This window comes from Pelmatolapia mariae, linkage group LG15 (genome assembly GCF_036321145.2).
Source record: "Pelmatolapia mariae isolate MD_Pm_ZW linkage group LG15, Pm_UMD_F_2, whole genome shotgun sequence".
NCBI lineage: Eukaryota > Metazoa > Chordata > Actinopteri > Cichliformes > Cichlidae > Pelmatolapia > Pelmatolapia mariae.
Genome location: NC_086240.1, coordinates 16265600 through 16289286, shown reverse-complemented (window position 1 = coordinate 16289286; position 23687 = coordinate 16265600). Strand labels below are relative to the sequence as shown.

The window sequence follows — 23687 nt, the reverse complement described above, 5'->3', positions numbered from 1 at the left end:
GAGGCATCATGTTTTGCTTCTTTAACATTTTGTCAGATTTACAAACCAAAAAAGGAAACAGGAAGGTTCCTGGTTCAAATCCTCTGCTTTGGCCAGGGTCCTTTCTGTGCAGGTTACCTCTGGGTATTCCAGCTTCCTGAATATTCAGGTAAATGTGGTTTGTAAGAAGGAGGTGGTCAGTAACACCATATCCAAGAATTTCCACCAAAAAGCCAACACCACAATGTTACTACCACTGACATCAGTGGCTTTAGGAGGGGCTACTTGGAGAAATCTACCACCGATTGCCAGATCCAGCCCACAAGACACCCTAGTTTCTATCACATAGCAGACAATCCTCAGAGCACAAAGGCAGAAGTGGCCCAAAGCCAGTGCTGAATCAGAGATGAAGCATGAATGAGTGTCTTCTAGGACAGTGAGAAGCAGTGTATTTACTCCTTACATTCTTTTGGTAGTGGAGTAAGCGGAAAAAGACTGAAAACTCACATGAACTCCCACTCAAGCATAAAAAACGTCTTGGAAAGTCTGAGAAACTTTTGTTGCACAGGTGGCCAACTTATTGACGTCATACTCAGACACACGGCGGGTCAAAGTAAATATTTGGTTAACTAAGAGACGTTTTTGATTAATTGAGCAAATTCACGTATTTCAAATAATTTTTTTCCCCTCATTTTTAATTTGAATTATGGCATTCTGTTGTAACACTTTCCCTCCACATAGAGAGACCTGGATTAGTTACAAAGTTACATTTTAGCTGTAAACCAGAAAAAGAAACCCCAGTTAATTAAATAACAAAAAACTGTCATCATCACTCTGAGCAATAAAAATGCAAACACATTGTCTCTGTACGTTTTCACATTCTGACTTAAAAGCACATGAACATGTTGGTGGAACGACTTCCCAGCTCAGCAAATCAGATTATCTGAGCAGCTTTTTTGTCCTTGTCCCACCAACAGCACAATCACTGAGCAGTAGACAGTAAATACGAAACAGCAGCTTTCGGACCAACATGTTTGTATAACAGCACAGATGTACGCCTTATTTCTTCACATATATTCTTCATCACACACCCTACAAAAACATCCTCAGTATTAACATACCACACACAGCTTTTATATTCTTTATTAATAAAAGTTCTACCAACATAGTAAAATAAGTTATACATCTGGCCGTCAAATTACACATTTGCTTTGAAATTTGTACGTAAAGCAAGAGCTTTGGGAAAAATCATGGTATTCCTGAAATGCTAGAAGCTAAACCTCCCTCCTGTTTCTCCATTTTAAAAAACAATTTCCACAGGAAATGACATTTAAAAAAAAAAAAATCTGCCCCTTTAAAAATCATAGCTATATAATTTTCTTAAAGATCAACACAAATGAAAATCTGGCATAAAATGAAGTGTTATTGCACAGGCTGTTTAGAAAAGTGGCAACCCTTTCAGCTCACATTTCAGACATAACTGATCATTCTTTAATCTGTGGGCCTCGCTGTAAGAACATTTGCATCTGGACTATGAAAATAATCATGATCTTTGTTTGTACTGGATCTGGGTTGTTATTGTGACAGGTTTAGTTAACGGGGGTGTTTGAGTCCTCTGCCATAGCTGGTGGCATATTTAAGGCTTGACCATTTCTGGCCTGGCTGAGTCCTGAGGGGCCTCCTGCTTCATGTGCAGGTCCTGTCTGGGGACGCTGTGAGCGCCTACAGAGTTCTGGAGGGCATCGGGTGCAGGCAGGCCATAAGCATCACCAGGATGTGCTGGATGAGGCGGGGCACCTAGAGGCAGGTCCACAGGTTGGCCAGGGTGGTCACGTGGTGATGGGAAGCGCATGTCAGGAGGGAAGGGTGGACGAGGTCCCATGGGCCCACGGACGCCTAAACAGGAAAATCGCAGGGAAATGATGGTCACAAAGACAAAAAGACCAAAGACCAAAGACCAGGTCTGTACTTCTTTCAGGAAATAAAGAAGCCTTTGCCTTCTTCTGCCTCAGGGTCTTCCTACACATAGACTTTAGTAGCCCAAGTAGATGAACAGGGACCAGAATATATTCTGCAACTCATTTTTTTTTCTTTTCATTTTTAAATCAGCACCACATTAGCATCTGCATTTCATTTACTTGTGGACAATCCCCTCCCTCCTATTCTGAAAGTTCACTTACTGCTGACCAGCTCGCCCCGGCCCTTCCTGTTTCATGTTAGTCAGCCAGGATGAAAACCACTGCAGCAGATTATGTTATTTGCCATTTTTAGACGGGAAGCATAAAGTTGGCATTATTTAATAAGAGATAAGCATTGTGTATGTTCATCTCGTAAGTCCAAGGAACCCCTCAGCTGCTACAAACAGAATCTAAATCTGCCAAAAGCTGAGCTATTAGAAAGCCAGAATGCCACCTTAAACTAGTTAAAACTGAAGAGTTGATAAGGCGAACTATATGAATGGCTTCCCTGATCAGTTTATTACATATTTTTTTAAGTCCAAGTAAGATTGGCTTGGTATGACTAGAAATTAATGGTGGCTAATGTGAGAAAATGTCATGTATAAACATTAAAAAAAAAAAAACCAATAATTTTTTTGTTAAAGCCGTAACTCCTCTCATCATGTGGTACACTGCACTACTTTCTGCTCATTTACCATCATGCTATTATCCTCTTTGTTTATGAATGGCTGCTCTTCATCAAATTTTAAGCATTGCAAGCGGCTACAAATGGAGTCCATTTCCGGGCTTTACTATAACACTGCCTCTACTTCAAGCTATCTGGCCTCACTCAACTCCACTGTGAATCATGTCTAATAGCTTGCTGCTCTTCTTCTGCATGCTGAATTGGAATCTGAATCCGAAGAATACTGAAGATGATGACAACAGACTGTCTGTCGGCAGTTCAACTGATCTAAGTATGTCCCAGAGTTTGTGTTTTACTATAAATGACAGTAATAGTCTTTTCCAATTCTGTTTTACTAGTATTAAGCAAAGTAGTATAGATGAGTTTGTCCTGTAAAGAGACTCATCCACCTCTCAAATGGCTGAAGTCATGACAGAGAGCATCTTTAGCGTGGTTTTCAACAGCTGGGAACATCATCTCAAAGATATGTCCACTGCAATCATGAATTCATGAACTGAAACATCTTGAAATGTGTTATTTTGGACTAGAAAATAAATCTTTTTGATTTAATCTTTATTTGACCTTATGGACAAAAGCCATTTTTAGTTTCCTATTTGCACGTTATTTTTGGTTTAAATACTACTAGCAATTTAATTTGTGTTACTTGATATTTCTATTTATTTCATTTTTATTCTGACGGTCCTGTTGAGTAATGTTGAAAATATATTTGATTATTTTCAAATTCATGTTTCCTGGGTCATTTTAATTTGTTGAGGGACAAGACAACATGGTGAGCCTAGAGCCTGAGGTTTGCACACAGGAAGTGGAGATACGAGTTATGGAAATAATTGTTGACTAATCAAAGAAAAATTGGCAGCTTAGTTGACTACATAAATAAACGTTAGTTACAGCCCTACTCAGTACAACTATAACATTTTAATGAACTTTTCCCATTTTGGCTAAAACTAAAATGAGAAAGTCTGGCATATAAAGAGGTCCACATCAGGTTTATATGGACCTAAAAATATAAAGTGTTATAAATAAAACAAAAAGTTGAACGTACCCTGTGGAGGAGGCATCGGTCCAAAGTGATGAGGTGGAGGGGGACGGAATTGCGGTGGGAGTGGACCCCGGGGATCAATGCCTAGGCCAGGGCCTTGCCTGGGGGGAATTGCAAGTCCATTGGGGGGTCCAAACTCTCCTCCCATTGGTCCAGGCAGGGGCATACCTGGGTGTCCATTAGCTGGTAGGGGAGGACCTTGAAGAGAAGGTGGGAGGTGATATGGGCCAGGTCGCAATGGTCTGTAAGCTATGGGTGGTGGCAGACGGCCAGGAGGGAGCATTGGGTCATAGGGTGCAGGACCAGGTGGAGGTCCATGGACCATGGGTCCAGGTGAGTCCCTGATTGGTGATGCTATGAAGGATCCTGGACCCTGGAAAACAAACAAAACAAACAAACATGAAAATTTGAAGTGACAACTTTCATGAGAGTATAGATGGGCTAACACTTTGTCATGCAGTGAAGTGATCCAGAAACCACACAGTGCATTTAGCCAGGGTTTAATCACATGACCACTAACCACACACCATGGTTATTTGGATTAAAAACAAGCCACTTTCATAGCATCTTGATATATGACACACATACTCTGCAATTTTTCATAACCCCAGTATTTCCAAGACACATTTTTGAGTTGCTGTTTCTTTCAGTGCAGTGAGATGAAAAACACACTAAGCCTAAAAAAATGTTTAGTCAGCCCCAAAGAAGAAGAAAAAAAAAAGCCTTTGATCCCCTTCCAAATCCAAATCCAGCTTTAGGGAAGAGGATGTGGAGTGCATCCAAACACCTTCACACCAACACCTGGACTGACAGCATCTGTACTCACTGCCTCTGGATTCTCTGTGGTGACCTCAGCCTTAGTCTCTGTTTTTATCTGTGGATCTACTGCTTGTGTCTGTTTCAGAGTAGGACAAACACAGTGGAAATGCAGCAGGAGCTCTAAGTCTACACATGAAAGGAGAGATGGCATCACATAAAAATGGGTTTGATATGATTAAAAAGAAACTTACAGATGCATCCAAGTTGGCTGGAGATGAGCTACGTGGGCCCATCATGTCTGAAAGAGGGGAAACAGCACTGCATTAATAACAGGTTCAAAATAAAGGCAAACCCTTGGAAACGCACAAACTACAGAGGACATACCCATCCCAGAGATGTGTTTTTCAGGGTAACGACCATGGGGATCTGATGGAGGTCGAGGACCTGAGGGTAGAAAAAGACAAAACTATGAATAACCACAACTCCATGGAGCACCTTTGCAGGGAACACACAAAGAAAGAGGAAACAAAGAGACTGTACACCCTAGGAAAATAAATTAATAAATCAGAGGTACAAAAACATCCCCCCAAACCCTTGCATTTAAATGAAATCATCTTTGATGTCTAACTTTTTCACACATACACATACAAATTCAGCAAATCTTCTTCCACAATCTAATCTTCTTGTTTTTAATGAAACAAAAGCAAAAGCACATTTCAACAGAAACAAGCAAATGATCCAACTGAAAAGGGAGGGAGGGGGAAAATAAGAGCTGGTACCCGAAGGAATCAGGATGCAATACACACTAGGAAAAAATATAAAAGGAAAACTTGAGGTGAGAGAGCTGAAAAGACAAATAAAGTCAGGAGGGAAAGAGGAGAGAGATGAGGTTGTAACGGAGAGTGATGTTCCACTTGGGTAAAAAGGAAGTGGGGGAAGCAATCCACTTGGACTCACCAAACGGGTCAATTCTCCGTGCAACTGGGGCAGAAGGAGGACGCCTGGGACCCTCAATCATTATAGGTGGGGATGGTGCACCCCCACTCACAGGAGAGGGCCCGTATGAGTCACCTGTTACAATTGAACCGTCAATTTACCAAAAGAAAAGAACTGCAGCTGACAAAACAACAAGTCATGCAATAAAGAGGTCCTCACTTCAGGGTCTCCAAGAAAAATCAAGCACATGAACAGGAAAAATACACAATCACAACACATATGAGGCAAAACTGGAGCCCCCCCGTAACAGAAAACAGTATCATCTTCAGTGGTTCTTCAGGATGACAGCTGAGCTGATGGAAATAAAATAGAGGGTGAAATGTGCCTGCTTACCTTGGCGAGGGCCTGCAGGCTGACCAGAGTTTGGTCTGAAGAGAGGAGCGCGGCGCTCATTGAGCTGAGAGGTGAGTACAGCCAATCTGTGAATAGGAAGAAAAACAGCTCAGATGCAGTTAAACTGGGCTGTGACTAACGGTAATTTTAATTATCTGATGAAAATGTAACAGAGCCAGTGGTGACATCATTAAATTATTTCACAGTTTGTCCAAAAAACAACAACAACAAAACAATCAATAGCCTCCAAGCTATTCAGCCTGAAGTCACATTAAGCAGTAATAGGAACAGCTATGATGTGCGGTAACCACTAAACATTTTCAGGCTTTCGCAACTTCCTGTATAGAAACGGCCTCATTATGAGTAAACAAAATTTCTGATATTCCAGAACAACAAGGAAGCTTTAACAACTGCCAAAACTCACTTTTCACGAAGCTTCGATGATTCGAGCTTCTCTTGGTTTAGAGCTCGCTCTGCATTACGAGCGTTCACCTGCAGGAAGCGCAAAGAAGCAGAGTAACGCTTTAGCTCAATATTAATCTTACACAGACTGAATAAATTATTTATAGAATCTGTAAATAAACGGTGTGGAAACATACCCAGTTTGAGTGAGTTTTGTTCTCCTGCTCTTTGATCTAAAGAAAGAAAATCACATTCAGCCGAGATTCAGATTGGAGTAATGTTTTTTTTTTTTGTTGGCTAATCTGAAAACGTTAAGATAAAAAAAACAAACACACAGTCTACCTGCTCTTTGTAGACTTCCTCAGTCTTCTTCATCTGGTCCTCCATCTCATTAATGCGCTGCCTTAAAATTTTAACCTGCTCCTCAGCTTCAACAGCTTTCCCTCCAACCTCCGACAGCAGATTCTCTTTGCTGCGCCGCTCCAGCTCCTCCTTCGTTAATTTCCTGTGTGCGCAGAGAAACACAGTAACTCCCAGTCCTCCTACAAATCACGACTGATGAGAGGTTTCACTTACTCATCATCATCATTCATGGTGTAAAGACAGCAAGTAAAATTTACAACTACAAAAATACAGAAGACTTTCAGACATTCACGACAAGAAAGTAACAATTTCGAATTTGCTGAAGACTTCACTTACTGCTGCAGGGCATTTTCCTTCTGCTGATACATTTCGACCATGATTTCGTTTTTCTGCTGGAGGATCTTGAACTGGTTTTCAATGTGGCTCTTCTCACTTTTCAGGGTTGAGATTGCATGTTCAAGCTCCTGGTGTTGCTCTGTTTTAAAATAAAACAAATAGGAGTTTAGTGGGATGCAGATACCCAACTGAATTACACAACTTCTTAACCCCTGTGTTGTCCTCAGGTCAAAAATGACCCCTAGGTGTATGGCAAACAAGTGTATGGGAATCCCGAGGACATTAAACAAATTCACAATGTACCTTCCATTGCCTTCCTGGACTTCTCTTCATTCAGTAGTTTTGTCATGAAGCGATCCCGCTCTTCTTCAACTACAGCAAGAGTGGTCTGAACCTGTAGGGAAAAATACAAGAAAATGCAATAACATTTTGAAACCGAACAATCCTCTATAAACTAAAATATAATAAGCTTTACAACATCTGTTGATATCTCACCCTAGAAACATCCATCATCTGTTTGATTCTGTTCTTTATGGCTGTCTTCTTGTCTGTAAGAGAGACTGAAAGAACAACAAAACACTATATTATTAAACAGCGGTTAATGAAACTACTCGCCATATTTCATCCACACATTTATGATATCCCTTAATATTCTGATAAACTACAAACTTACCAGGTGCTACTTCACCATTGGCCAAAACTTTGGTGTCACCTTTTTGTAAATCACAAGCTTCCAGGTCAGACAGAAGTTCAGACAGCACCTGAAGTGGACATATTGCGCAAGAGTGAGACGATTTACTAAATAAATAAATAAATGATAACAAAAATCAGGAAGAGTTATGACAGTAGTTAGTGAAAAAACCTCCACGTTGTGATCTTTGAGCACCACAGAGTCCTCCAGTTCTTTCTGGGACTTCTGATAGACTTTAATCTTCTCATTAAGCTCTGTGTGTTTTTCCTCCCAGCTTTTAATGGTGACCTTCAGCTGTTAGAAGAGACAGGGTAAAAAGCATAAATTAAATCTGATTAAATATTCAGATTAATGACAATATAAAAGAGAAATATCCATATCTGTCTTACTGTTTTGTTCTCGTCCTTTAACGCAGCAAACTCTTTCTCAAGACATTTTTGTTGAACGTTTCGGGCATCTTCCCGAATCTTGGCTTCATCCAGGAGAACAGTAGTCTATGGATGAAAGAAAACAGTTTATAAGATAAATTAAAGCTAAAAGGTCACAGTAACACTACAGAGTTTGCAAAAAAAATATCCCAAAAGGATTTGTACCTTAGAGAGCGCTTCCTGAATCTTTTTCCTGTTAGCTTGTAGCTTCTCGTTTAACTTCTCTAATTTCTCAATCTGTTAAAAATAAATAAATAAATAATTGCAGCATGAATCAGCGAAAAGAACGCAAATAACAACGAGCAGAAAGCAAATGAAACACTTACTCTTGTTTCATTTTGGAGAGTGTTTGCCTGCTCTTCCTCCAGTAGCTGTGCGTATTTGTCCTTTTCCTCTGCCATCTGTTTATTCAATGTTTCAGCCTGTAAGACTTTACTCTGCAAACAGTAACAAAAAAAATTAACGACAACCCTTCAACAAATAACTGAGTGTCAACAAAGATTCAACCCAGTTACGTAAGACTAAATACATATGAGAAAGAGTCTTACTGCTTACCTCTAGCTCTTGCATCTTTTTCACTGCACAACTAACAGTTTCCTTTGACTGTTTTCGATTTTCTTTCAGTTGTTCAGTCTTTTACAAAAAGAAGAAAACATGAATCAGATGTGTTATGTTTGTTTTTGTCCAGGAGAAACTCAACAACATTTCTCTTTCTGGGGCTCACCTGTTTCTGGAGTTCAGCCATTTTGGCAAGAGCTTCATCCTTTTCCTTTTTGTGCACCTGGATTTGCTCTCTGAGTCTTTTTTCATCCACTTTTCCCATAACACAAAGCACACAATCAATGAGGCCGTACACATATGCATTTTGTCATGTTGTGCAAAAATTATAACTGAAAACTTACCGAGGTACTCTTTCTTCTTTATCTTTAAAAATAAAATTAAAAAAATCAATTTTAAATCTTACAGTGTATAATATCATCCAACAATGACCTACATGTGGAAGATTTTATACTGTGTATAACTCAATCCAATGGGAGTATAACCCAGGGGGATACAAAGCCTTATTAAATCAAAGCTCATACAAATAATATTGGCATTTTACTGGCGCCAAATAAACAGAGCAGCAATATCACAACACTTACTGCCAGCACAGTCCTCCAGAAGAAGAGGGTGAAGGTCAATACTCCAACCAAAGCAGTGATGACAACAGCTTGCCAAGGACAGCCAAACAAAGTTTCTCCTGGCTTCCACTCTTCAGGCAGCAATGAAATCATCTGAAGAGACAAAAAAACCCCCACAACCACAGCTTTAACTCTGGAGAACAAAATTAAACTGGAAACAGATGGTTAAACTAGCACTATGCAATTCAATTATATCAATTTCTAGTTACAAACACAGCTTTCAACAGTGGTGAAAAGAAGAAAAAGAAATTGATTGAAAATTATTTTCATAGTGATGCTCTTATTTTGTCTTATAACTTGATTGCACTTTTCCTTATCTCTAAAAATTCGAACAGCCTGCGGTAGATTTACTTCAGCTCTAGCCAAGATGATAAAAAGAGATTTTTGTCAACAAGGAAGGAAGAGCTGAACAGTTAATCACAGAAAAAACAGTAGTGTCATAAAACAACAGTGTCATGCTCTCCTATACAATCATTTTCTCATTTTGCCTATCGCAACATCACTTTTTCCTCTCAGTAAAAGCCTAAGTTCAGGCTATGGCATGAATACTTTGGTTTACAAAAATGTTTTTTTTTTTATTTAGCTCAAAGACACTTAATTAAAAAGAGACAAGAGAGTCACCATGTTTCAAAATGTATCAAAAATAATTATGACTATAAATCTGGCTGTAAAATAAATAAACAAAAAAGCCCAATGGAAAAACAAACTATACAATAAAAAAAACTGCAGAAGCTCTAATTAAACATCAAATTAAATCTATTTTTAGACTAAGACACTGTGCATACATTTACCAAACTATGACACTTCAGTAAAGAGTCATCTGTAACTCAAATAAGCACTCATTACAACCAAGATTAACAAGAAGAGCATCTCTGTCCCACAACGAATCTTAAGGCAGAAAGGCTACTGCAGCAGCAGAAGTGCCACTCTTGTAAGCTAGAACAGGAAACTAAGGATATGACTGACATGGGCTCAGCAGGATTGGACAACAGAAAACTGGAAAACATTGCCAAGCCCCCAAGTATTCATCTAATAAAGTGGCAGCTGAGTGTATGTGGTAAAGGACACAGGATCGATATAAAAACACAAAAAGATTAGTCTACACTTTCAGTTTAGTCACCAAAATAATTCTGTTGGTTATTTATTAACATAAAAATAACATGTTTTTCTACATTGTTCTATACATACATTTTGAAGTGATGTAGCATTTCATACATTACTTGATTAGGGAGCAATTCATACTATAAGCTTTTCTCTTTCACAAGCTAGGTGGGTTTCACTTTATAGTTAAACTAGCTTCATTTATGCCCAGTCATACCAAACCGAGCATATTAGTCCAATCACAAAGAAACCTTTGAACTCCCCATGAGACAACAGTAGCAAACACATACATGCTCTCACTGCGTGGCTCTAATAAAATACAGGGATTACAGCTGCCTTAATACTGATGGCAAATATTAAAAGCCTCTCTCCAATTTACTACTTTTCAATTCTAAATGTTCAATACGCATTTAACAAAGGCTGGGCTGTAAGAACAGTTAGATAGCAATGAAAAGGGCACAGGACAGTAAAAGGTCTTCAATTAAATATACAAGACCCGGTCGACTGCTGCTAATGCTAAAGGCAAGTTTGGTGAGTACACTTAGGTACACTTTAGTCATTATCCATCAGCCACCTGCTAATTAACACGTCATGGTTAACCCCACAGGCCGTGACAGCGTAAATAATAATATTCATATAGGTGTCAGTCTGGCTTTTTTTTTTATTTTTTTTTTAAATACTGTAATGAATACTTACATGTTGCAGTTCCTTCACAAAAACCACATATGTGTGCTCCGGTTCCATGACAGGCAGGGATAATGTCTCCCTCTCCATTCTCGTGTTTAAAAACAAGAACGGAACTAGCCAGATGCTAGTTTGACAGGTATCAGCTAGCTGCCTAGCACGTTAGCTATCCACAAAGTAACTGTATCGTTAAACAGACGCTCGGTATCCAGGAGCGTTAATGTCTCCCGCGTACGAAAGACAAATAAGCAGTCGTTAGACAAATGGACAACGTAAAATAGTGGAGATAAGAGTTGGTAACAACGACTTGCTAACGGTAATTACAGATCACCCGTCAAATCCCATTCACAGCCGTTATCGTGAAGCAACGGTCGTTAGCAGAGCTGGTGGTTCTGATTATGGATAACGACTGTAGCGACCAAAAAAGGCTCTACTAACTCAACAACACATTATCTGCCTGTACATGCCACAATAAGGCCGTTAGCCCCAGCAGCCAGCTCAGCACCGGCTGTGTTGAACTTCAGCCTGTACCGCGACAGTCAACAAGGCAGGGGGAGGGCCGGAGGGGGCGTTCAGGGAAAACTGGAAATTTGAGTTCTCACATAATTCATCACCATTTCAGAGCAGTAAGACCGACGTCTTTTACATGTAGGGCGACCAGAGATGTACCCACTTTAATCCTCTGTCCCACATTTTGTCTGGCTCAACAAAAGTCTCTAAAGTCATGCAAGTCTCCCGAGTCTCCAGCTCCCCAAAAACTATATGTGGGGAAAAGAGTTTGTTCATGCGGAAAAATGTGGGGTAGTGGAATGCAACATTGCAATTTTTGGTATCTATTCAAAATTATATACAGTATAAAGTATACTATTATATAAAGTATGTACAGACTCAGCTTTCCCTGTGTCAGTACTTTTAAGAGCCGCATATAATGATTTATGAGGTGAATGCATCATCAATATCTGATGCTTAATCTGAAACGTTTTTATGACAACTAAATTATGTGATTTTTGCATTAATTTGTTAACAAATCACAAGCGCACCTTTGAGAGTTTTTTTTTTTACTATGTTTTTTTTTTTTTTTTTTGAAGCGCTGGAATTTAAATGTGCCCTCCTGGCATCCACTTTATGTCAACCCCTGTTATTTTAAATGTGCTTAATAAATAAAAATGACTTGATAGTGAACCAAAAAGGGTTCTTATACTATACTTAAATTACTTAAATATTTTCATGTTCAGGATACATTTTTTCAGTTTCAGTAAAATTTAACACTGAAGTAAGTGTTAAATTGAGTGACATGAGAACCAGTTTACTCAGAGGAGATAAACTAAAGGATCAGTCCTATCACACAAGTATTGATCAGATACCAGTACCAACGCCGGTATCTATATAATCAATATTTAGATCGATCCATCCCCTCCTATTTTCAGAGCAGCAAGACAAAAGTCTGTGACCTTGTCTGCCCCAAATATTGCGACAATGCCCTACATTTTGGCTGGCTCTACAAAAGTCCTCGCCAGTGATTCTCATATAGGGCAATCACAGCCCAACAAAACACATGTGAGGCAAATATTTTGCTGGTGTAGTACAATGTGGGATAAAGTACTAAAGCCTATTACCACACCTTTTCACTTAAACAAATGATGCAGTAACTATACTGTGTTTTACTTGAAAGTAATTCTTCCAACTTATAAACAAAACAGTGGATCATCTGCCTCCATTTCACCCTATTCCTTGGATTCTCCTCTGTCACACCAACCTTCTGATATCCTGCTGACCATCTTGGTCACTTCCAATAAAATCTGAGCATCTTTAACTCTGTCATCTCCAGCTGAGGCTCCTGTTTTTTTTTGTTTTGTTTTTTTATTAGTGATGAGCATAAATGGAAACTAAAGTTTATAATTGGTCGTATGGAACAGTTTTCTGTACATGCTTCCAACAGCTGTCATTGCAGTTGCTGTCTTTTCAGCTTTTCTGTCTGCTAATCATCTTTGGGTTTTAGCAGGGATGCATCCAAGTTCTCTTTGAGTTGTTTTGTTCTGACACAAGTCAATTTTTGTAAATTAGAGTCATTTAAAATGTGGGACACTGTCTCGATATAAAAATGCTGTACAGTCTCACACTCCTGATGACACTAGTCTCACAAGAAACAATTTGGTTTAAAAATTGATGGGCTGAACTATGAATGCTTCCTTGCTGAAAGTACTTTCATGCTTTCAGCTGTTCCCTTATTTCCCAAGAGGTTGCCACACAGGAGGGAACCACATGTTGATTTGTTACAGATACTACACCGGATGCCCTTCCCACTAGCTTGTGACCCCTGAGGCTGGCTTTGTGTCTCCTCCCAGTCTTGAACCAGTGATCTTATGAACCATTCGCTCTTTGAATGCCTCCCTACTAAAACCCCAAATTATTACCACAGAGATAAGAGGTGGAAATTTTAACAGTTACAGTGATGCAAACAGGAAATGCAAGACTGCACAAAGACTGCCACATAGGACCATAAAAACAAACTTCTATTCTATAGACATTGAGTTTAACTAAATTACAGTAAATCAAAGTTTATTTGTGATTGACCTAATCAATGCCAAACCCTTAACCTGCACAGTATCTGTGTATTCATGTTTTAAGTCAGATCAAAATCCCTCTCAGCATTAGCAATGTGTCCCACAGAGTCTTTGCAAACAAACCCCTTTCATCACATTTAGTTTGCTCGGATCTGGTTACCCTAGCAACATGAAATATGTTACGGAACGATATCAGAGAGGCCAGCACTTTTCTGGACTGTGTACTGTTCATTTACGAGTAATATTTCTAAGCCACTCTAAGTTCAAATGAAATAGAAACTTTTGGTAGGGATGGGTAGCTCGAAACAGACGTTTCGACACTGTCTCAAGCTTCCAAAGCCGAGATGTTTTGAAAATCTGCTCTGAAGCGTGGTTCAAATGTTTTGGGTTTTGCTGGAGGTGCCAAGCTGTCATGGCTGTTGTTCTTCCACATGATAACGGGGCCTCTGTTTGTTAAATGAATAAATTGTTTCTTCAGACTTCAATCATCCAATCCAATAAACCACACCAAAAAGAGTCAATAACTCTGCGGCTCCCCCCAAAATGTGATTTTCCTTATAAATTTGCAGCATTTAAGGGTAAATAAAAAAGCACTCCAACAGTCCCAAGAACACTGTTACAACAAAGAAATTATTAACCAAAACACAAATTTCATTACTTTTTGTGCCAAGTTTACTCTGTCCCAAAATGTTTACTCTAGACAGAGAAGGAACGATATATGTGATAGCATAATTGGCCTTGATTTGCAATATGAAAATAAGAAACTCTGCAAAGTCAAACAGGTAAAGAAGTCCTATAATATCGTTCAATAACAGTCAATTTTGAATTTCCTAGTATTTTTAGTATGTCCCTATGAACTGTGAGTGATGTTAGGATGTCCTGGGATAGGGTTAAAAAGTATATAATAAGTTTTTTCTTTCCTACTTCCTTTAAAGAAGCCCTTGAGGGAACATTTGTTTATTCATTTTTCTGTGCGCCACTCAAACCAGCAACAGATATTCAGCGTACGCAGACAGAGGAGATGATAGAGAACTAATTTCCAAGTTTAACTTGTTCCTTAAAAATCTGCATGTTTGTGCTTCTTCCCTGCACATAACAAAGAGAGATCAGAAAAATCTGACATTATTTTGCCGTTTTTATTGTCAGATCATCGAGACTGATTGCCGATTTAGATTCATTTGGATGTTGCTGAAATATTTCACAAATTAGAGTAGTGAATTAGATCAGTGGTGACTCTAATGTATACAGGATGTGGTGTATACAATGATGGTACACTTACCACAGTGGTCCACTCTGCAGTTTTATTCGTGATCATTGCAAGGATGCAGCCCGTGTAAACAAGCCCTGTTGAGAATAACCCCACTTCTTCTTCGTGCACTTCGGACACTGGTTCCACGGAGTCCATAGACCCTTATCAAACAAAATTTAACAGTTAGTAAGTCCGTTTGTTATTGCTGGATTATATAAAGCTCTTCTATTACAGAATATAGTTAAATATCAACATAAAGGCAAAACCAAATGCAACTAATATAGAGTAACTTTAATATGATAAAACCAGAGGAAGCTTAATGTGACTGATTTGGTGACCTCAAGATTATCACATTTTATTGTAGCCAAAGTCCAAAATTCTCAGAATGCGTTTACATGTTCTAAATATTTCACAAAAGCAATGATATTTTATTAGGAATCAAACATTTATGCTCCTTTTTGTGACCATGGCACACTAAAGTTCAAGGCACAATTTCAATGTGGAACCTGTATTACTATTTACACCACACAGTCTCTATGTAATCTTACATATTATAACTGTTGGTGGAAACCTGCAATTTATTTCCACTACACCATTGCTCTAAAGACATTACCAACCTGAGGGTGAGTGTTCAACCTCAACACCAAGCCCCATGTCGAAGGCATTTTCCACGGTGGCTTGAGGCACCTTTTGCATCTCATCAGATGTGCTGAAGCTCAGCGGATTGTCTTCGTTTTTATTAAAGTGTCCACCATCTTCCTCCACGCTAACATCCGGTCTAACCAGCTGTTCCTCTTCAACCTCAGCTGGCTTTTCTTCAGGATCCGTTATTGTCAGGTTGTCATCGCTCTCGGCCTTCGGTATTTTGTCCAATTCTTCCTCAGCAATGTGTGGCACATCTTCTTTAACATTCAATTCCTGTTCATCTGAGATGGAAACATAGGGGAAAACCCTTAACTAAAGCTTAACTTTAAGATTAAACATTTTAAATCTAGAACTAGCCTCTAGATTGCATGACATCTGCAGAGTAAAGACAAATTCTCTGGGAAATGACACTTGAAATAAATAAATTAATACATGGTTATCATGAAAATCAGTTTTGGCTTTGTGAAAAAAGAATTATTCAAGAGAAATGCATTAGTAATATGAAATATAGTTATTTTTAACATTACAAGAAAGGGTTAGAGTTATTCTGAAATTCTAATCTCTTATGGATTTTCATAAACCCTTTCCTATGTCAACTCTCAAGATAAGGAAACACATTATGTCTCTTCACTATCAGCATGCAGCTGAGCTGTCCTTGTGGCCCACTGAAGAGCCAAAATACCCAGCGCCATCACTGGACAGTCACGTTATCAGTCTCCTAAAAGATTGACTTAGACTAATGTGTTTTCAGACCTCCTCAAATAGAAGTACATCAACAAATAGATAGGGATAACCCCAGAAAATCCACTACAGTGACCATCTGCTTAATGCTTAAGCTATACCTAAATTGGTATATTGAGTGAAAATGAAACCATTGGTTCAGAAGACAAAACAGCAAACAAAGTGAGAGAAAAGATGGAAAGTTTGGAATATTTTCTCCTCTGTTATTGTTGTAAAATAGCTTTAAGAGTGTTTTTTCTGGATTGGAGTTTGAATAAAATAAGCAATTTGAGGTAAGTTCACTAAACTCTTGGGCCTTTTTGCTATTTTTTTTACCTTTTAAAAAGTATTTTTTTTAATTTTCTGTAATGAAATTATGAACATTTCCTTTTAATTTATGTCAGAGTATTATGGCACTGTGTTCACTGATAGTCAACTTATCTAAAATTTCACCTAAAAAAGTTGTAGCCTGCTAGTCAAAGCTGGCTACACTGAAAAAACCTAGGGAAAGTTTCTGATGTCAAAGAGAATGAGAAGAAAACATGTTTTTCTTTCCCTTTGTGACCACAATTAATTGTTGTTAGGATGGTATGAAAGGCAGGAAATTCTATCTCAACGGCTCCATTACTGTTGGGTGTGAACTGAACTCCCTTTTAGCGTGATGACGACACTATCTATTTATCTGGAAACAAGATGCTGGATATCTGCTTCGTCACAGTATCAAATTCTGCATTCACTTTGATTATAAACTGATGCAATGAACATATTTAATAGCACAACTGTCAATGTTTAAAGCAGAAAAAGCAACCACAGAGACGTGTAAGCCTTTATGTACTCAAGATACTTCAAATAATACAGATCAAACCCACCTTTCTCAGTGTCTGATGACAGTTCTAGTGCTAAAGGCGTGCTGTCACTGGCTGTTGAATATTTTTGCCGCAGGCTGAAAGCCAGCTCCTGAAAGTCTTCCAGTATTTCTGTTTCTTCGTCCAAATTACTTGTGTCCATATGGTGATCATAGTCGTGTTTAGTGTCCCGGCTATCAAGCATCTTCTCAATCTCGTCCAAGATAGTGTTCTCAGAGGCTTCCAAGATGCCTTCGAGTGCATTTTCAACGTCCTCTGTAGTACCCGTCTGTGACTGACGGGTAGCCTGAAACTCTGTGTCCAGATCCATGAACATGGCCTCCAGTTTGAAGAGATTTTTTAGACCCAGAAGCTTTTGGACCTGCTCCATCTTCTCCTCGGTGAAATGATCCCTCAGCAGAGTCAGTCTCATTACGCTTTCACTGTATTCTGGCTCTGGAGGTGACACGGTAGGTGGACTTGTTTCAGGCAAGGTTTTGTCTGACTGCGAGAACAAAAGCGCGTTTTCATCTTCAAGTAATTCTTCTCTCTCTTCATCGTTCTCCTCCTCCACATCTGGAGTCTCATCTTCTTCCATCATCTCCCTTGTATGTAGTGCATCCTGAATCTCTGGCTCATCAACAGGTAATTCTGCTTGACTGATATTACTTCCTAAATCTGTCATTGAATCATCAGGTATCTGATTAGGCAGGCTGTCATTTACTACATTATCATCATCTCTGAGGTCTGAGTCACTGGACCTCTCATTAGCGGACAAGTTGAGGTGTTTTTCACTTTCGGTCATGTTTTCTTTTTCATCCACTGCACTGTCTAATTCCTGCTCTACAGCAGTAATACTGTCTGGTATTGCTGCCTTATCCTCAGTGACATCTGGATCTTTGTGCACCTCCTGCTCATCTTTGTCTTCAGCGATCTCTGAATCCTTGTGCACCTCCTGCTCATCTTTGTCTTCAGCGATCTCTGAATCCTTGTGCACCTCCTGCTCAACTTTGTCTTCAGCGATCTCTGAATCCTTGGGCTCCTCCTGCTCGTCTTTGTCTTCAGTGATCTCTGAGTCCTTGGGCTCCTCCTGCTCGTCTTTGTCTTCAGTGGCCTCTGAATCCTTGGGCTCCTCCTGCTCTTCTTTGTCTTCAGTGATCTCTGAATCCTTGGGCTCCTCCTGCTCGTCTTTGTCTTCAGCGATCTCTGAATCCTTGGGCACCTCCTGCTCGTCTTTGTCTTCAGTGGCCTCATGTGTGGTTTTTATATGTGTTACTTCAGCCTCATGGTTGTCTAAATTATTATCTTGTGGCATTGGCTCCATGGATATTATCATCTCCTCTGTTAGATGCTCTATTTGATCCTCTGCTGATTTTTTGGTTTCATCCAGAGCTTCCTTATGTCCAGTCACTTCTATATCATTCTCATTCTTATCAGACAAAAGTTTCTCTGAGTCACTGGTGCTTTCAATCACATCAGAATTATCAGATGTAGAATTCGAAGAATCTTGAAGAACTGGCTCCATGTTCTCTGGGTCCTTTGGGGATTTTACCGAGAGTGATTCATCATGGGTTTTTACATCCTCTTCCTCCTCGTCTTCCTCATCCTCATCTTCCTCTTCCTTCACTTTTTTTGCTGTCATGTCTACTCCAGTGACAGCTGAAAACACAGCGTCTCCGAGTGATGTCCACATATTCTTCTCCTCTGCTGTCTTTGGTTTATCCTCAGGTGTCAATGGCAGACTTTCAGGATTTTTAGGAGAGTCAGGTGTTGGAGTGTTAGAGGATTCTCCTGAAAAAGACAGCAGTGGAGTTTCCTCTTTAGTATCACTATTATTTTTGGGCTGATCTTCCACATCCTCACTGTCGTCTTCTGGATTTGGGGTAACTTTCTTGGTGCTTTCTTCATCTGTTACGACAGCATCAAAAGTTGTCCCAAGGGTAGTTTTTAACTTAGGGATTGGCACTCGCTCATCATCATCTTCCTCTTCTTCTGAATTCACTTCTTGTGTGGTCATGTCTACTCCAGTGACAGCTGAAAACACAGCGTCTCCGAGTGATGTCCACATATTCTTCTCCTCTGCTGTCTTTGGTTTATCCTCAGGTGTCAATGGCAGACTTTCAGGATTTTTAGGAGAGTCAGTTGTTGGAGTGTTAGAGGATTCTCCTGAAAAAGACAGCAGTGGAGTTTCCTCTTTAGTATCAGTATTATTTTCGGGATGATCTTCCACATCTTCACTGTCCTCCTCTGTATATGGGGTAACTTTCTTGGTGGTGTCTTCATCTGTGATCACAGCATCGAAAGTTGTCCCAAGGGTCGTTTTTAACTTAGAGATTTCCACAGATGGTTGAGTGTTGATGGAGTCTTCTGAAAAAGAGAGCAGTGGAGTTTCTTCTTTAACATCAGTGCCACTTTCTGGATGGTTTTCCACATCTACACTCTCCTCCTCTTCTTCATATGGGGTAATTTTCTTGGTGATTTCTTCATCGGTGACGATGGCATCAAAAGTTGAACCAATGATCGTTTTCAACTCAGGGATTTGAACTCCTTCAGAAGACGAGACTGGCTCGCTTTCTGAAACAAAATCATCTTTGGGCACAGACTCCACTTCAGATTTTGCAGGTGTATCTTTGGTTTCACTCTTTTCTGACAAGTTTTCAGGGACAGACTCTGGTACATGTTTTTCCTTAACCTCTTCAGCTTCTGTAGCATCACGTGCAACTTCTGCATTGGACTCCATTATGTTTTTTAAAGGTGGTTCAGTTGACTGATCAAGAATGGCTGAAGAGGCACTTTGATCATCAGGGGCTTTATGAAGCTTCTCAAAGTTATCATGATGCTCAGTTTGTTTTTCACTCTGAGCTACTTCTTCTCCTGTTTCTATTGCCTCTGCTGCTTGGACTTGGTAAGATGTTTTGTTGTTTTCGCTATCATTCTCCTCTGCTGACAAGCCAAGGAGCAAATCTACATCATAATTATCAAACTTGTCAAATCCAGTGTCAAAACAGACAAAATCTGTTTCCTGAGAAGAGATAAAAAAAAAAAAAAAATTAAAAATTACATCTTACTATCTTTGGTAGTCACACATGCATTATCTTCTTATATATTTCCATACCTCAGCTGGAACTTCATATTCTTTATCAGTATAAATGTGGTTAACTGCCAGAAGGTCTTTTGGGAAATAGCCAAACTGGCTTCCAACCTATTGACGAGAGAACATGTTCAGGATTTTAACTACACAAATTAAATCCAGAGCTCAATAAATATGTGCTATAGTATACTTACACTTCCGGCCCATATGTCAGGCCTTCTTCCTGACAGCTTGTAGTATACATAGACAGTTTCAGATTTCTTGAAAGACAAGAACCGACAATCAGGTCCTGAGAAATCATTCACAGCTTTCCCCCGACACAGCAGCACTGAAAAAAAACAAACAAAAAACAAAGGGTAAGAATGACTTATTCAAAGATTTTATTTGTTTTGGGCTTAGTTCAAGTCACCCCACACCAAGAAGCTGAGTTTGAATCCACTGCAGGCTAAGGCCGCTGTGTGGTGCTTTCATATTGTCCGGTGAGTTTTCTAGAAACTACTTCCTGATGACAGAAACCCCCAGGTTTTATTTGTGTCTCAGGCTAGAATCAAACCAGCAATCTTTTGCTTGACGAGCCAACAGTATAGAATCACTTGGTGATTCTATACTGGCCATAAGTGTGAATGGTTTGTCAGGCCTCCATCTGGAATGGACTGCACCCCAAATATGGCCCTGAATTGGATATGCAGAAGAAACTGGATGGATGGGTTCTTGGATGCACCAGATGTGAAACACCGGGCTAAAGCTGATGTTTATACTAAGCATTCGACCCTTAGCTGAAACCAGTAATTTTGGTTTGTTGTCATTTACTACAGCCTGTTGTGTCAGAGAAACAAAGACATCTGAACATAAACAATAACTAATACTTACGACTGAATGTGCATATCAGTCAACAAGAGGGATGATAGCATACAGGGTCAGTAATTCTTGTACTTATCTGTCGGCAATTTTCTCCTGTTATGTTGTTAGGCATTTATTCCACACATCTCACTGGACAACTACATTTTAACTACAACATACTAAACTGATGTAAAGCTAAATAACAGAAATGTATGTTGCCACTTTAACAACACATGCATTAGAAAAATACGCCCAGAACTGATGCACAAAAAACAGAAAAGGTGAAGCTTTAACAATGATTCAAGTATTAGCTACTAACCACTGTCTTAAATTTTGTATTTCACTCAGACTTCTTCCTGAGCGGCTGAGTTTCAGCTCTGACTTGTGTTTTATGAGTTACAGTGTGTGATATTTACTGTTTTATGAGTCAAAATTAGCTCCCCCTGATGATAAGTCAACAATAAAAATACGTTCTTATCACCTATAGATGACTTTGTGGTTGTGGTTAACAATTGTTAAATGAATATTCTCTATTGTAAGTAAAACTGCTGCGTGTCATTTTTTAAGTCTTGCACTGAATGTAAAGGTTAAGAGTCAGGAGGCAGGGTAAAAATGTAAACTTTGCTAGCTAGAAGCGTTACAGAAGCATATTGATTTGTGGCAAAGCAGCCCAATCCCACAAATCCAGATGAGAGTGAGGCAAATGTGGCTGAATACTATAAACACCGTGGCTTTAACTTCACCTATCACCTTTACCCCGAACATTAGCAGAGCGAGCCGGCCGGTGGCTAATTAGCTGCTAACATTAGCTTCCACTATCCGGGAGCGAGGCAGGCCGAAGCTGACAGGCACCCAGCCAACATGGGCTGCATCGAAACCAGTAATCCTACCCAGCCAAATGATTAATGTTAATGTTAGCTTGTCCTGTTGTCACTGGGCATCACACAGGTAAACAGCATCACTACAACTGCAAGAGGAGATCAAGGTCGCAAATATCGACCGGCAACAGGTCAAGAGATAAAGGCAGTTTATGGCTGTAGTATCGGGATGGTGCGAAGACGCATCAGAGAAGCCCCCCTGAGATAATAGTTGGAAAGCCAGCGGACTTACTGCTGCACTCCTGATCGGCGCATCTCTTAAAGTCGGAGAACCTTCTCTCCAGGGCTGCGGCTGACATAAAGTTAAATAAAAGTAATAAAAAGCCCTGTCGGTAAACGTGTTTTGCTGCCATGCTGGCAGTTTCTGTTGACTGGATTGACTCCGCTGCTGCTGCTGGAGCATGAGCACTGGGCAGCAGGAGCCGACACGTCAGCACAGCAGATCCGGCTGGGTGTAGGCTCAGGATCGCTTTTCACAGGATGCATGGTTGGATGTGTCTGCTTCATGTGGCCGTGGTGGGGGGAAAAAAACAACAACAAGAAAGAAAAAGAAAAAGTGAAGCAGATGCAGTCATAAAGGAGGCTTATCATTTAGTATAGTGCATGTGCATATTTTCCTCCTAATTTAAAAAAAGGGTTTCCTTATCATGCATACTTGACTATTCGGTTTTCTGCGCAAACTCTCTGCAAACTGATACAGTGGAAAGATAACCAAAAATGGTATATGAATAACTAATGCATAAATGCTTTTGATTTATCGTTTAGCACGAAATGACCGTCATATAAAGTTAACTGATGCCTATTCTGTGCCTCAGTTAACTTTGCATATGTGCGCTTAGGAGCAGTATCTGTGCTGTGATTAATGAGGATGATCCTGCATTGCAGTTGTGCTTTACACTTTATTACCGGCTGGGAAAATCATGTACATCACTGCTTTCTGTATGCTGGATATCTCTGTAGATATCCAGAGATATCTACATATATACAAATATATCTGCTGTGGGTTGCTCCTTCATATTGGTGTGTTGATAACTTGTCCCGATCTTACTATCTTAATAGATTCCATTGTTTGCCTATGGCAGGGATGTTTCCAAGATCTTTTAAATAGGCTGGCACAGAGAGGGTCAAAAACAAAGACGGTGTCGCCCATTGGAAATCTATTATTTGAAAAGAAATAAATGAAAAAAGTGGAGAGAACACTGGGCATGATTTTCAGGCTCATGTGAATCCCTCTGCCCTCATAAAAATGTCATCTTATTATATTTTTATCACTAGCATTTATTTAACCGATGATGGTAATTAATGAGATTAACAGCAAACCTGTGCAAGGACAGGGAGAAGATGTAAACACCACACAAAAGAGCCCTGCCAGGTTTTCAGTAGCACTAACCACTGAGCCTCTGTGCTGATGAAAAGTGGCACTACACAAACTCCTGATAATTGTTTTCTACTAAGTAACTATTCTGAAAAGAGGTAAAAGAAAAATTTAGACCCCGTATAATATAGTTATAATCCTACCCTTATGGGTTGCCATAGCGGATCATCTGGCTCCATCTAATCCTGTCCCTCCTCTGTCCTCTGTCACCCTTTGCATGTCCTCCCTCACTACATTCACTTGTCACTCACTACATCACTTGTCCAGCATATCTGCCCCTCCTCTGCACAAGTCCAAACCATCTCAACCTTGTCCCTTTAACTTTGTCTAGAGTCTCCCAATGAAATATGAGCATCTTCAACTCTGCAACCTTCAGCTCTGCCTCCTGTCTTTTTGTCAGGACCAACATCTCCTAACCATACATCATAGCAGATCTCACTAACATATTCTAAACCTGCCGTTTTACTCTTGCTGCTATCCTTCTGAGTGAAAGATAATAAGGAACTAAATCTTTAAAATAAATGGTGTGGAGTAAAAAGTTCAGT

General features: G+C 39.7%; 1 protein-coding gene across 2 annotated transcripts; it reads right to left on the bottom strand.

Annotated features, from left to right (window-relative positions):
• Positions 1-660: 660 nt before the first annotated feature.
• mia3 (MIA SH3 domain ER export factor 3) lies at positions 661-22151 on the bottom strand. Of its 2 annotated transcripts, XM_063494942.1 has the most exons (28): positions 22000-22151; positions 20244-20377; positions 20074-20160; positions 16983-19980; positions 15366-15674; positions 14779-14909; positions 9112-9243; positions 8872-8893; positions 8694-8782; positions 8525-8602; positions 8296-8406; positions 8135-8206; positions 7931-8035; positions 7713-7835; positions 7524-7611; positions 7346-7410; positions 7154-7244; positions 6851-6989; positions 6494-6656; positions 6349-6384; positions 6174-6241; positions 5750-5835; positions 5378-5491; positions 4805-4864; positions 4672-4718; positions 4488-4556; positions 3665-4034; positions 661-1875 (listed from the first exon to the last, which is right to left on the bottom strand). In XM_063494942.1, exons 1-28 carry the CDS (start codon positions 22118-22120, stop codon positions 1616-1618), a joined length of 6168 nt encoding a protein of 2055 aa, XP_063351012.1. In that variant the 5' UTR covers positions 22121-22151; the 3' UTR covers positions 661-1615. The 2 variants fall into 2 exon arrangements, with proteins under 2 accessions (XP_063351012.1, XP_063351013.1); XM_063494943.1 differs by lacking the exon at positions 4488-4556.
• Between the last annotated feature and the right edge of the window lie 1536 nt (positions 22152-23687).